General features: G+C 43.9%; 1 protein-coding gene across 1 annotated transcript in view; it reads left to right on the top strand.

The window, feature by feature from the left end:
* Window positions 1–12899: 12899 nt before the first annotated feature.
* Window positions 12900–16005, top strand: part of RRAS2 (RAS related 2) — a 101701-nt gene continuing 98595 nt past the window's right edge. Inside the window, exon 1 of the mRNA XM_044682151.1 lies at window positions 12900–13037. Coding sequence (XP_044538086.1) covers window positions 12930–13037 — 108 coding nt within the window. The 5' untranslated portion in view covers window positions 12900–12929. The remainder of the gene's footprint in view (window positions 13038–16005) is intronic.

The raw sequence follows: 16005 nt of genomic DNA on the forward strand, positions 1-16005 counted from the left end.
TGGGACTTCCTCCTCCTTTATCACTGCCTCCTCTTTCTCTTCCTCCTCCCCTAAACCCAGTGACTCAGAAAATTCCCTGATCTCTCACCACTATCCACCGCAGTCCTAGTTTTCACTATCTATGCCTATTGCCACCCCTTCCTTCTCTCTATTTCCTCAGGAGTTCACCCAGTTCCCAGTGTTCCTCCCCACCCCAAAGCCTGCCTCTTATTAGAGGTCATCAATATGCGTGTCATTGTCCCTTCAAACACCAGGTCTCCCAGTTCACTGACCTCCTCAACTCCCATGATCTGAACTTTCATTTCACCTGGGCTACACACAGGGATGCTCTTACCTTTGATCTTCTAAAAAGCCCATTACTGTTCAGTTTCCATGATCTAGAACTCTGACATTCTCCTCTGACCCCAGACTCCCATCCCTCTACATCTCTCCTTCTATTTCATTCCTCTGGATCTGATGCTTTCTCCTCTCCACAGCCCCTGCTCTCTCCACTTGTCCTTGCTCTCCTAAGCTACAATTCCTGCTTGGTCCTTCTTTTTCTTCTTTTGACACAGGTCTTGTATTGTTTTATTTCAATCACACGGTGGCCTCTATCCTGGAATCCCTCACTCTCTTTTCCTGTCACCCCTCATGATTTGTTAAACCCCAACCTTAGTCATCCCTATTATCTGACTTTTCCATTGTTGCTCATAATGCTGCTGAAAGCCAGTAGAGGAAGTCACACCACCCAGCTGCCTGGGGCTACCAAGATTTATGTTATCTAATCTCAACTGGGCCCTCAGTGCTACACCAAGATTTTTTTATTTTTCCTGATTGACTTTCTACCCATGGTGGAAATCAAATGCTATTTTCCTCACGATCCCCCTAACTCCCACTTTCTTTCCTTTCCCTCTCAGCAGATGGCCTTGACTCCTAATTTCCTGAGAAAGCTGAGGAATCCAATATAAGCTTCCTCTTGCCTCAATTCTATATGCTAAAACTCCTCCACGCTTTCTGACATTCTCGTCTACCCTGTGTGGAAATAAATGCTGCTATTCCCATAAGCCTCCTACTCCCATTCCCTTCCCTTTCTCTCTCAGCAGATGGCCTTGACTCCTAATTTCCTGAGAAAGCTGAGGAATCCAATAAAAGCTTCCTTTTCCCCAATCCTATATACTAAAACTCATCTATATTATCTGACATTCTCTCATTAGCTCTTATTTCTTTTGAATGTTTTTATTTTATTATGTATTCATTTATTTCACTAACAGAATTTATTTCCAACATGCCAGCCCCTTCTCCTCTCTCCACATCATAGAAGGCAACATCTTGTAAACCTATATATATATATATAAATGTTTTTCATGTTTTCATTTTTCAGTTTATTCTTTGGAGGTGAACATTCACAAGTTTTTTCTTCTAGTATTAAATCTGTAAGTCTTTTGGTAATATTCATTTTGTTGTTCATTATCCCATATAGTTCTTTCCAAATTTTAAAAAATTAGCCTGTTCATTGATTCTTACAGAGCACTAGTATTCCAACGTAATCATATGCCACAATTCGTTTAACCATTTCCCAACTGATGGACATACCCTGAATTTCTAGTTCTTTGCTATCACAAAGAAAGCTGTTCTCATTGGCTCTTATAACTGACAAGGAAGTGGTTCTTCCTACTTGTCATGGTCAACACTTCTACTTGTATTCTTGTTCTCATCTTCTCTGAGAGCTTGACCTTACAATCATCTCCCCTCTCATCTTCAATCTTTCCCATTATACTGGCTCCTTCCCAGTTATCTAGAAATATATCCAGTTCTCCAGAATCCTTAAAAATCAACCCTACTCTTACCTCAAACTGTCATCCTATATCTTTTTCCTTTTTATAGTCAAACTTAAAAAACTAAGTTATTTATACTCTTAAAAAACAGTTATTTACACTCATCGCCTCTGTTTCCTCTTCTATCAGTCATTTCTCAACCCTCTTCAATATGACTTCTGATTTTTACCATTCAACCAAAATAGCTATCTTCAAGGTAATCAGGGCCTTGACCAAAGAACTGACAGCTCAGGCTGTCTCTGTGTCGAGTAAGCTTTATTGTTTTTAGGGAGGGATGGTGGTGGTATGGCCATTCAATGGAAGAAGAGAGGTTTTCAGGGATGCTTTCAATCTTGATTAGTTGCTAAGGAAGGGGTCATTTATTTGGGTGTTTGCTACCCTGCTGTTCCCAAGGAATTGGTGTCCCTTTACCCATAGTTCACCTAGTTTCTCCACTCAGAGGGAGCAAAATGAGATGCTAAATATATGCTAAACACCCTGGGATAACTTGGGATTGCTTCTGCCTGATTCTGCACTGGCTCCACAGGAGGGAAAGTCTCTCGCCCACTGTGCCTGTGCTGCCTGGCTGGGTTCAGAGCTCCTGTCTACATCCTTACAGGAACCTGTCCACATCCATGCACCCACCTGTCTGCACGATAACTCACGTCACTCCCACAAAATCTCTGACATGTTTCCCCTTCAATAATAAATACTTGTTGACTTCATTTCTGTCCCCTCATATAGCATCATCTCTCACCTGGACTAATGCAGCAATATTCTGATTGGACTCCTTCCTAGCTTCTAGTCCTCTCCCTATCCCTTATCCATCCTCCACACAGCTGCCAAAAGAGTCTTCTTAAAGCTAAGGCTTCTGAGCAGGGGAATGGAAAAGGTGAAAGGGTAGGAAGTTGTGGTTGGAAAGTAGAATTTCAAGGTTCCTCATTTGGGAGGTGGTGTGATTTCAAGAGGCAGTGAGGTTTCTGGTGATGGAATCTCAGTGTGCAGTTAATGTTGTGCAGAAAAGGATGCCGTTGGAATTTAAGTGAGGGAGCGATCGGATGGTTGGGAGAATCGAATTGTGAACTAGGTACTAAAGTCACTGAGAAAACTGATCACGGAATCCTGAAATCTGTAGATCAGAGTAAGATGAATATGAAGAGGCTGTCCAAGAACTTTGTGTGCACCTTAAAAAGGAAAGGTGAGTGGCAGCTGGGTAGCTCAGTGGATTGAGAGCCAGGCCTAGAGACAGGAGGTCCTAGGTTCAAATCCGGCCTCAGACACTTCCCAGCTGTGTGACCCTGGGCAAGTCACTTGACCCCCATTGCCTACCCTTACCAATCTTCCACCTATAAAGTCAATACACAGAAGTTAAGGGTTTAAAATTAAAAAAAAAAAAAAAAGGAAAGGTGATTTGAGGGGTGGGAGAAAGAATAGTCTGCAGTGGCAGAATAGAAATCAGACAGTCAGTCAATTAGAAAGCATTTATTAACCCCTTATGTTGTGCCACATGCTGTGCCAAGGGCTGGGGGTGCAAAGAGAAGCAAAAGCAACCTCTCTGGTCTCAGAGAGCTCTCATAGTAGGTGCTTAATCAATCTTTATTGAGTGATTGATTGATTGTTTTCTGTGGCACTGACCAGAAAGGATGGAGCAAAAATAGCTAACAGAAAGTGGAATTCTAAGATAAAGTATAACGGGGGCTGGTGAGCAAGACCAGCATGTTTGTCTGAACCTGTTGGGTAGAAAGGTAGGGTAAAATAATAGTAATAGTAACAACCACAACCATAACGAGCATTTGGCCAGCACTAGGACCCTGGGCAGTAGAGTCCGATCTTATTCACATTTTACCCATGAAAAAACTCTGGCAAACAGGGATTAAGTGACATGCTTGAAGTCACAAAGTCATTAAGTGGCTCAAGGTAGAATTTAAACTCAGATCTTCTTATCTCTAGGCCTGGTACTATCACCAGCTACCACCAAGCTGACCCTCTTCCCCAAACTGGATGGAGCAATCTCAGACACTCTATTGTTTTCCTAGGCTTGCAAAGAAGGGGAGCCTTCTGGCTTGTCTGCTGAGCTGGGACTGGGCAAGCCTTCGAAAGGCCCTGACCGCTGAAGGGAGCATCTTCCTCTTCCTCACTCCTGCCTGGCTGCTCTTCACAGGGTTACGATCTCTAGATAGTGAGAGACCTCAAGCTTTCTCCATCTGAGGCCAACATGTGCGTCTGCTGATGGGCCTTTTTTTGGTTCCTTTGCTCAAGCTTCTGTGGTTAGGCATAGCAGAGAATGCTGTAAGCCTCTGAGTCGGGGCTCAGGCCACCGTCTCTCTCCACTGAGGCTCTTAGCATGTGGCCTATGAATGTACCATCCTGCTCTTGTTTCTGTTTCTCTTGTGTCAGTTCTTCTGACTGCTAAATGAAGGAATTTTGGAGCTTCAAAGGGTCAGAATGTGGAGCTGGGAGAGGCCTGGGAGCCCTCAGGGTTCATGTGAAGGCTGATCCAGGAGCAGAGAGGCTGCTGAGGAATGACCTCAGGGATGAAGTCCCAAGAGAGCAGAGATGAAGGTTCAACCCAGGAGCTAGGCAGCATTTGGAAGGGAGTTTGATGGCGTTAATGCTATGTGGAAACTGCTTGAAGTTTGAGCCCACTCTTCCCAGGGCCCGAGATGGTAGAGAGGATAGCTCCTGGGGGAAATGCTATATCTTCTCAGCAAATACAATTCTGCAAAAACGATTTGGTTTTTATTGGTTAAATGGAGCTTTTACTCACTACTAGCGGCTGACAGTGGGAAGAACACCCCAGAATGGAGGCTTGAGCTAACAGCTTTAGGAAGAAACACCTACCTGCTGCCCCTCAGGTGTACTCCTAGAGCCCACGGGGAAACCTTGCCAGCCTTGTCCTGGGAACCCAACCTGTTATTGTGCATGCTCTGGGGAATGTAAGTCCAGAATATTGGTATAAAAGGATATAAGTAAGGGGAAACACCCAGCTATCTTTAAGGACTTCAAGGCACCTTGTCCACACAAAATACAGGTATGAAAGAATTGTTGGATGTGATTGCTAAAGCAATGTCAATAATCTCTGAAAGATTATGGAGAATGGGAGAGTAGCCACAGCACGGGAGAAGGGCAAATGCTTTCATAATTTTTAAAAATAGTAGTATATTTGAATCCATATACTTTAAGCCAATGAGTTTGACTTGGATTACTGGCAAAATTCTATAATAAAATATGTATTTATTTAAAACCCTTACCTTTATTGGCTCCAAGGCAGAAAAATGGTAAGGGCTAGGCAATGGGGGTCAAGTGACTTGCCCAGGGTCACACAGCTGGGAAGTATCTGAGGCCAGATTTGAACCTAGGACCTCCCAGTCTCTAGGCCTGACTCTCAATTCACTGAGCTACCCTGCTGCCCCCAATAAATTATTTTTGAGTGACATTTAAGTTTTAAAAATACATTTTTATTGCTATTTTCTTAAATCCCCAAGTTTTCCCAATATCTCTCCACTCTTCCTCCTAGAGAGCCATTTATAAAACAAAAAAATATTTTTTAAAGAAAAACAGGGGAAAAAAATCAGCTTGTCAACCAAATACATCAACAGAATAAAAATATAGGAAGCGCACCACATTCACGGATTTTTCACCTCTTCAAAGGAGTTGGCTGGAGGAATCTTTTCCTCCCTCTTCTTCAGAGCCATGCCTATTCTCAATGACTTTGCTACCATCACTTTTGATTGTTTTGTGGTGGGTTTTTTTTTTTGTTTGTTTGTTTTTACTCTCGATGTTCTGCAATGCAGTATTAAAGCGATGGGTTAGAAAACAACTAAAAAAGGAAACAGTGGAGCATCAAGCACAGTTCAATTAACCTACCATTTCCTTTGGTGATGGCGTTATCAGATCGGTCAGTCAGAGGATTGATATAGATGTAATTTGTCTAAATTTTAGCAAAGTGCGTGACAACATCTCTCAGGGAGCTCTGGGGGGACAAGCTGGAAAGAAATGGGCTGGACGAGAGTACAGTTAAGGTGGGTATTTGGGGTCAGCTGACTAGAGGGACTAAAAGAATAGTCATTGATGGTTTGAAGTCCCTCTGGAGGGAGGCCTCTAGGACAGTGGTCCAGGGAACCTCGGCTTATTTTTGTGATGTCTAGCATTATTATCAATGACTTGGAATCATGAATACACAAAGTAAGCTTCCAACCTGTGGAGCTCTGGATCCCCTCAAGAAAAAGGTAGAAAGGAGCTTGTGGAAAGAGAGTGAATCTGACAGAGCGGGACCATCTCAGGTGGCCAGTTTTTGTGCCATTGTTGCCTGTTCTAGTTCTGCTGCCCATCCAAGGCGGATCTCCATCCACAGGGCCTTCACCTTAGCAGATCTGGGCAGGGCCAGGGGAGTCCCTCAGATAAATAACCAGGTACATGCAAGATCTATGCAGAATTGATGAAGGGAATCTGAAAGGGGGAGGTATTAGCCCTTAGAGGGACCCCACAAGGCCTTCTGCTAAAGGTGGGATGTGAGATTAAACCCTGAAGGAAGCCAGGGAAACCGAGAGGCGGAGAAGGCAGAACATACCGGCCTTGGGAAGGAGCCATTTCAAAGGCACGGAGACCAGAAATAGAGTTTCAGTCAGTGATTTGGTCAACAAACTCTTAATATATGCCGGGTGTTGTGCTAAGGACACAAATTCAAGAAAGAAAAAAAAAAAAGATAGTCCTTACCCTGGAGAAGATTACATTTAACAAGAGGAGATAACCCTCACCCATAAAAAAGGGAGCTGGAGGACAGGGGGACGCCGAGGGAAGAGAAGGAGGAATCCACTGGGATGTGTGGCGGTGAAGACCAGAAAATGAGGGATTCAGGGCTGGGCTGGTCCTGTCTCTAAAATGGAAGTTCCAGGAGGGCCTCAGGAATGGGAGAAGGGCCTTAAGGAGTAGAGTGAGGAGGCAGCTGAGGCATGGCAGTATGGTCTGCGGCGTCAATGGGGTGTTGTGTTTCAGGAACTACAAGCAGGCCAGTGTTACGAGCTTTTCGGATGCCAGGAGGGGAGTAGGGTGTCAAACAAGGCTGGAAAAGCAGGGTGGAACCAGACCAGCAAGAGCTTTGCATGCCAAAGAGAAGATTTCATATTTTAAAAAATAAAGGTATTTTATTTTTACCTATTACATGTAGTAACAAATTTCCACCTAAGTTTTCCAAAGCTATATAATCCAAATTGTCTCCCTCCCTTCTTCCCTCCCTGCTCTTGGAGCTGGCAGGCAATTCAATCTGGGATATATATATATATATATATATATATATATATATAATGCAAAAACATATTTCAATATTGTTCATTTCTGTAAGGGAATAATCATATAAAAGCAGAGGATTTCCTATTTGGTCCTGGAGGCAATAGGGAAACACCAAACATCACTGTAGGCCAGTCTCATGCTTTAGTAAATCCCCATGGCAGTTAAGGGAAGGACAGAGGAGAGTGGATAAGGCTTATCCCATCTGCAGAGGATCCAAAAGCCAGGAGGGAGAACGAATGCATTGACATTCAGTGTTCAGCTCCCAAAAGATGACAAAATGGAAAGTGGGGCCGAATATTTATTCGATTTAATACAATTTAATATTTTTATATTTGGGTTAAAATAAATTCACTTTACAAGTACAAGCTGTAGAAGGTAGGACTAGATAGTATTTTGTGTAAAAAATAAAAATATGTGGGGTTTTTAGTGTTTTGTGTAAAAAATAAAAATACGTGGGATTTTTAGTGGGCTGCAAATTCCGTTTAAGCCTGCAGAATGATATGGAAGCCACAAAAGGCTCTAATTTGTTATTGGGCAGAATTGAAGGTTAGGTAGTGTCCTATCTGAGGTGGGATCTGAACTCAGATCTCAACTCTGGGACTAATGCTCCATGCACTGTTCAATCCAGTAGTCTGCCATTTTAGGAAGGCCACTGATAGGCAGCTAAGGGATGTAGTGGATAGAATCTTAGACCTGGAGTCAGGAAGCTGGGTGACTCTGGTCAAGTCACTTAACTGCTATTTGCCTCAGTTTCCTCAACTGTAAAATGAGGATAATAATAGCACCTACCTCAAAGGATTGTTATGAGGATCCAACATGATTTAATATATGTGTGTGTGCATATATATATTTATATATGTATGTATATATTGAATATATACAAACAACTACATTAAATATTAATGTTATTTATATTACAAATAATATTAATATATTTTAATTTAATTAGTAAAATATTTTAATAAATCAATTATAATGAAATAACAGAGTATTGATTTAATTAATATATAAAATAATAAACATTAACATAAAATATATTAAATATATATTCATGCATAAATATATATGTTTTAAACTCTTACCTTCTGTCTCAGAATTAATACTAAGTATCAGTGCCAAGGCAGAAGAGTGGTAAGGGCTAGGCAATGGGGGTCAAGTGACTTGGCCAGAGTCATACAGTTGGGAAGTGTCTGAGGCCAGATTTGAACCTAGGACCTCTCTTTTCCAGGCTTGGCTCTCTATTCATTGAGCCACCCCACAACTATTTTAATGAGTTTTGATTGGTGATAGACTGGAGACAGGAAGGCCAATTTTTAGGCTATCACAATATTCAAGGTAAGAAGCAACATGAGCTTGAATGAGGGTAGTTGTAGGGGTGCAGAGAGCCTGGATCCAAGAGAAACAGTAGATATAGAAAGAAGCAGAAACCGGCAGTTGATTGGATGTGGGACCTGGGAGAGTCTCAAGAGTCTAAGAGGAATCCTTGGCATGGAATGGGGGGCTGACAGTGTCTATACAGTGCCTATTTAGTGCAACCCTCTCATTTTCCTCATTTTACCAATGAGGAAACTGAGTCCCCACCTGATGATACTTCTCACTTGTTATGCAGGTAGCAGATGCCACAACCGGGATTTGAGCCTAGGTTTTCCTGACTCCCAAAGCTAGCCAGGGCTCTTTCCATGAAAGCATTCTACCTAAAGAGTCAGAACCTTGGGAAACAGTGGGATCACCAAGGGAAAGAGTATGTGAGAGAAGAAAAAAAGAGTTGATAGCACATCTTTGGGGAGGACATCCACACTTAAGGAGAAGAAATAGCCCAGGAAACAATGAAGGAGAGCTAGAAGAGAGAATCATGAGAGTACGAAGTCTCAGAAAATCGAGGAGGAATCAGGTCAAGAAAGATGAGTTAATCCCAATCGTTGAAGGCCAACAGCTGATTTCAGTTAGCTCTGACTTTATTTTTGGATGATGTCGCCAGAATATATGACTCCTAAAATTTAAGTTTCTCTATGGTGGAGGAATTGTTTGCTTATCCTGTTCTCTGGGCCTGAAGACATAGTCAGAAGGAGCTTGAATTGTTCAGGAGAGGAGGAGAGGGACAGAAGGGAGATTGAATAACTATCATCATGTCTCTGAAGGGCTATTCTTCAGGGATAGGCAGTCACAGAGAGTCACTGGATCCAAGGACTGGCAGCCCTTGCTCTACCACTCCCTACAATAAGTAGTTTCTTTATTCTCTGTCTCTCTGTCTCTGTCTCTCTGTGTCTGTCCTCTGCCTCAGCCTGCTTTGTCTTATACACACAAGATGATGTTTCTGTTAGTGTCACATTTACAACTCCCTTCATATTCCTACACTCACGCTGTCAAATCCTTCCTCCTTACATACAGTGCCATACCTACACTCTTCATATTACACACTCAATCCCTGTTCCATACTTACACTTCTCAGCTATACAGTTGGTGTCACATACCTATACCTCATACCACACAGTCCTACTACTAATATACGATGTCACATATCTATACCCTTCATGAAGACAGAATGACATCATTTCTTCATTCAAGAAACATTCAGTATTTAACAGACATTTATTACAACCATCAGTAATAAGCAAAGAACCAAACAAAGCACTGGGGATGCAAAGATTAAAAAACAGAAGGTTACTTTCTACTTGAGGGGAATAGAAGTAGGAATATAGCTTGTACCTAAATAAATGTGACATGGTATAGTTTGTGATGGGGCAAAGGAGAAATCCAGACACGGTATTCTAGAAGTTTGAGGAAGCAGAGAACTCTGGGAAGGCTTCATGGAGAAGATGACATCTTGGCTGACCCTTAGAGGGTCTCCTTGCTTTGTTATAAAGAGAAAATGGGAAGGGCAGAAAGGTAGCTTGGTGGAGTGAGAGTCAGGCCTAGAGATGGGAGGTCCTGAGTACAAATTTGGTTGTGACTAGGCAAGTCACTGAATTCACATTGCATAGCTCTTTACTGATTTTCTTCCTTGGAATCACTGTACACACTCACCACAGGATGGCCATAATTTGACAGCTTATTGGATGTGGATATAGAAGTATCTAGGGGAGGGAGAGGGAATATGGGAGAAGAAAGAATTAAAGATGACTCAAGTTTTGATTCTGACTGGAAGGTTGGTGGTATCCTCAAGAAAAATAAGGCTTTAAAGTAGAGGATTTAGGGGAGATGAGTTCTGTTTTGATGAAGTCTTCTATACAGTTAGAAATATGAAACTAGAGATTGGGAGAGAGATCAAGGTTGGATCTAGAGATTTAGAAATTATCTATGTAGAGATAACAATTGAACAGACATTTATTAAATCTTTACCATGCCCCAAGACATTGTGCTAATTGTTGGGGACATGAAGGCAAAAGACAGCTCTTGACTTCAAGAAGTTCACAGTCTGGGGGCAGCTGGGTGGCTTAGTGGATTGAGAGCCAGGGCTAGAGACTGGGAAGTCCTAGGTTCAAATATGGTCTCAGATACTTCCCAGCTATGTGACCCTGGGCAAGTCACTTAACCCCCATTGCCTAGCCCTTACCACTCTTCTGCCTTGGAACCTATTGGTTCCAAGACAGAAGGTAAGGGTTTAAAAAAAATTTCACAATCCAATGCACATGATTGCCACGGGAATAAGCATTGAGAAGAGAACCCCAGGATAGCATCATAGGGGACACTTTCCCCCAACTAAATTTTATTTTTTTTTATTCTGAACTTAAACCACCAAACAAAGTGATCATTTCTGTGTGTAAAGTAGACCAGAAAAAAGGATTGTACGTAAAACTATGGATCTATTGTGTATAACTTGTTTTTCCTTTTATGTGTATGATAAATGCAACATGGAGCTTTCAAAACTGTTCTATTTATGTTTCCTTCTGTTCTTCCTTCTATTCTTTCATGTGCTGTCCTAAAAATGTTTCAAAAACACTTTCTTTTTCCCCTATCTTTTTCTGTATTTTTTCCCTTAGCAACCTATCACTAGACTCCATCTCCTTCCTTCTACCCCATTGGAAAAAAAGAAGGAATAAACAAAATCTTTGTAATAAATGTCTGGCCACGTAAAGCAAATTTCCACATCTGAATGTATGGCTTCTGCCTTATGAGTTCATCACTTCTCTATCAGAATATGGGTAACATGCTTCATCCTGGGAGGAAACATCCATTCTTAGGGCCAGAATTACACACCTAGGACCTCAAATTGGATGGGATCTCAGCAGTCGCTATCCCAAATCATATCTGAAAAAGACTTAGACAATGGACAAATAGTCATGCAGCCTGTTTGAAGATACTTCCCCCAACTCATTGTTCTAGTGGAAACCATTTCTACTTTTTTTTTAAAGCCCTAACCTTCTATCTTAGAATGAATACCCTTTGTCAGTTCCAAAGCAGATCATTAAACGCTAAGCAATAGGGATTAAGTGACTTGCCCAGGGTTTCATAACTGTAAAGTAGCTGAGTCCAAATTTGAACTCAGGATCTCCTGTCTCTGGGCCTGGCTCTCAATCCACTGAGCCACCTAGCTGCCCTTAGGGAGGCAGCTGACATAGTAGAGTCCTGGACTTGGCATAAGGAAGATATTCAGAACCTGGCTCAGTTGCCAGCTTTGTGGCCCTGGCAAAGACAGTTAACCTCTTGAGTTTTCATTTTTTTATCCATGTAAGTGGAGGATAGGGTGGGAAATCCTCATGTTGGGGTGAAGTTTTCCCTTCCACAGAAAATGTGGGGTTTAGACTCTATGGGTTTTAAAAGTTCTTCCACTTTTAAATCTATGATCCTATGATTCAGATTCTCAATTTAACAAGCATTTATTAAGTAGCTACTATAAGGAAAGTCAAAGGCAATATTATCAAATGGCTCCTTGCCCTCAGGGAGATTACGGTCTACTGAAAAAGAGACAAAGATAAAGGTATTTGAGGGGCCACTAGGCATGCAGGAGCCTGAGAAAACACATATAATCACAGCCCACACCACAGTCACCCTACACTGATATATACATGCTCACGTGACCTCACACCAATCTCTCTGCCCCACCCCCAAACCCCCAGCTCCTTCCCACGAAGCACACCCAGACACAGTCACATAAGCACAGCCCCCATCACACAGTCACACCCACACAGAAACACCCACGTGGTCACCCTATCAGTTGCATACGCACATACAACGATACCCACACACATAATCACAACGCCTGTCACATAATCACACCCACAGAAACACACACGTGGCCACCCAATCTGTCTCTCCGACACACGCACTTACACTCAAAGGCACTGACACACACAGACACAGACATACACGCATGCACGCACGCACGCACACGGAAGGTTGGTCGCACACGACCACACCACGTTAGGGCGGGTGGGCTAGGCCGGCCTTAGCAGGAAGCTTCGTCCCTTGCTCTCTCACTCCCTCAGGGCGGGCGGAGGCCCCGCCCCGTCTCCACCTCCCTCATGCATATCCCGCCCCAGATTAGTGTGGGCCCCGCCCCGCCCCGCCATTTGTCGGGCTTGGGAGGCTGCGCTTGCTACCCGGCCGCTGAGGAGGGAGGCTGAGGAGCCCGACCCCCGACTCCGGCCCTCGACCGGGCACACAGGCACTCTCGCCGCTGCGGCTCCGCGCCCGCGCCCTCCTCGCGCTGATTCCGGGAGGGGCCGCGCCCCTAGCCCGGCCCCTGCCCCGAAGCCCCCATCGCGGCGCCCCCGGCTCGGGCCGCCCCTCCGCCCGGCCGCCTGCCCGCCGCGGCCCGCGCTCGGCCCGGGAGGGGTGGGTAGGGGAGCGGGGCCTCCGTAGGGGCCGGCCCCGGCTGGGCCGGGCCGGGCCGGGCGGGACGCCCCAATGGCCACGGCGGGCTGGCGGGACGGCTCCGGGCAGGAGAAGTACCGGCTCGTGGTGGTGGGAGGAGGCGGCGTCGGCAAGTCGGCGCTTACCATCCAGTTCATCCAGGTGACCGCGGGGGCTCTGAGGCGGGGAGGGGGCTGAGGCTGCCCCAGCGGGGGACGGGAGACCCGAGGCTGCGTCGTGGTTGGGGGAGAGGGGCTGCCGGGGGAGGCAGGGGCTGGGGACTGGCCGGGGCTACTTCCCCGCGGGGCGGGCCCCTTAGGGGCTCAGAAAGTTGCTGGTGTCTCCCCCCTCCCCCATCTCCTAGCTGGTTACAGCTTTATTACCCTGCTTTACGCCCCGTCGGTGCCGGGGGAGCCAGACCCCTCAGGAATGTGGAAGGGAAGGGTGGAGGAGATTTTAATCCACCTTATCTCCCGAGTTGAGACCAGCCCGGGGAGGGGGAGAACTATGGGGTTCTTTTCGTCTTCTTACCCCCTTTTGTCCCCCTTCCCCTTCCCTCCCGTCCCCTTCTTTCCCCCCCCGTGGACCTGAGGATTTCTGAACCTCGGAATCTCAGCTTCACACCCCGCCCTCCACTCTCCCCCACCCCTCCCCGCTCGGTTTAGATGATTTTGGGAGCCCCTGGATGGGAAGGAGTGTCCTCCCCATACTTCTCCGTCAGTCTGAAGTGGTGTGTTAGAATGGGGCCAGCCTCGGGGATGCCTCCTTGCTGGTTTAAAGGACATCTCCAGGGGTTGGACTTTGTGGTGTAAGACAAAGAGATGAAATTGTTACTGTGCACTTTGTGCACGTGTTCAAACCATCCCTCGTTTGGGTGGGATTGTAAAGATAGGGAAAAATGGTGCCTTTGGAGAAATTAAAATTCAGCTGAGGGAGAAGCCATTTCATTCCTCAGAATTCCTTGTGTTCTGCCATGGTGGAACTTAGAAAGGGTTACATCTAGTATTGTATTAGGAAGCACTCTTTCTTCACAAATACTTTTCCTAAGTATTAACTCCTTTTTTACAGACAAGGAAACCAAGGCTCAGAGAGGTTTAGGGGACTTCTTCAGGCTCACACAGTTAGTACATGCAGGAGGTTGCATAGAAATCCAGGCCTCTGCAGATTCCAAGGCTCAAGTTCTCTGTACCATATTGCCCTCTAAAATTTTGGATAGTTTGAAGGGACCTCTCCTATCATGTGGTTCAACTCTCATTTTACATATGAAGAAGCTGAGACTCAATTACTTGACTTGTCCAACATGATCTCTCAGAGAATATGTGGTAGGGCAGGGACTAAAGTCAGACTTCTGACTCCAAATCCAGTGTCTTTTTTTTTTTTGACCACTTTTCCTTTGTTTTAGACTTATCTGATTTGTGTGTCAATCCCACCTTCCTACCCTAAAATATTTTCTTGTCAATTCAACAGCCTTGTGTTGTTTGTTGGCCCTGCACTCTTAGGCTGTGGTCTCCTATTTGGGTGAGGAAGAAGGTCAAAAGTGAAATGAATATCTTGTTTAATGTAGTTCAACAGATAGTTTGTTTTTAAGCCCTTACTTGTTGCAACGTACTAAGCTATAGATAGAAAGATAGAGAATGGAATTACTTCCTGTCCCACTAAACCTACAGTTTAATAGAGAGTTGATGAGTACACAAATGAATTTAGGTGGGAATGAGTAAAGTATGTGAAAGGTCAAATTGGGAGCTATGAAAAGATGGGGGAGGGTGCTGGGAAGATCAGGGAAGGCCTTATGGAGGAGGTAGCTTGAACTAGGTCCAAAAGAGAAAGTTTCTACAGGTGGAGCTATGGAGAGAATCCGTTAGAGTTAGGGAGAACAATTTTTAGAATAAAAAAATCAATTTCCTAGAATTCACTGCTCCTAATAGGAATCCAGCCTTGTTAAGTCATGATTTCTTCAATCCAAAAATCTTAATAAAACTACTTTTGTCAGTTCTTGAATCCCAAGAGATGTTAGGTAGCCATTTGATGCACTCACTTTTTAGTGATGTTTGCAGTGGTATATTCTGAAAAACATAGTAATAAGTATAATTGAAATGATTTGGTATGTGTTGGGTATTATATTTTTCCAGACTATTGTTCTAAATAGGGTACTGAAATAGCCTATCCTTCCGTTTTTACTTAACTGGTATTAACAACTACAGATATCAGCATTTACGAATGAAAGTTGACATGTGCTGTTGATATTATGAATAATAATACTCAGTGGTGTTGGGAGGGACTAAACAAACCTAAAAGCCATTACTTCAATTTAGTAAACACTAAGTACCTACTAAATGCCTGGGCTAGTGCTATGACAAAGACAGGCTTGGACATCCAAGAGTTTGAGGAGGGGTGGGGAGAATACACTCTGAAAAGTACATAGAAATATATTTTCAAAGTAATGCCAAGTAATTCTTGGATGAAGCAAGCGTTAATCACTTTGCAGATCTGAAAATTTCTGGTGTAGGAGATCACTCGAGTGATGTTTTGAAGGAAGTAAAGGATTCTGCCCAATGGAGATGAAGGGAGTATATTCTAGTATTAGGGATCATTTGTACATGGGCTTAAAGGTGGGCAGTGGAATGCTATGTGTGAGGAACATCTTGCAGGCCAATGTGACTGGACTGGAAAGTATGTCAAGGAGAATAACATTAAACAGAACTGGAAAAGTAGTTTCCAGACTGAAGATTTTGTGTTTTATACTACAAGCAAGTAGAAACCATTGAACAGTTTGAGTTGGGATTGACATCATCACATTTGTGTTTTAGTAATATCAGTTTGGCAACTAATTGAGACTTGAGCTGCTAAAAATTATTGGGGTTAGCAATATGAGGAAGAAGAATGCTTGCGTTATCCCAGCATTGACATTCTTTCTAACTGCCCATTAGCTATTAAAAATATGTGAAGAATAAGAGTAGAGAGTGAACTATTTGGTTTAGGCTGAACCAAGGATGCTGTCATGTAGCTATTTCCCAAGGACTTAGAGCAGCACTAGGGAACCGACAGCAAAGCAATTTGTAGGCAGACTTTTCCCTAGGGAGTGTGGTCTGATGGTTAGAACACAGGGGGAGGTGTGAGGTAGAAATTATAG

Source organism: Gracilinanus agilis, chromosome 6, assembly GCF_016433145.1.
Source record: "Gracilinanus agilis isolate LMUSP501 chromosome 6, AgileGrace, whole genome shotgun sequence".
Classification (NCBI taxonomy): domain Eukaryota; kingdom Metazoa; phylum Chordata; class Mammalia; order Didelphimorphia; family Didelphidae; genus Gracilinanus; species Gracilinanus agilis.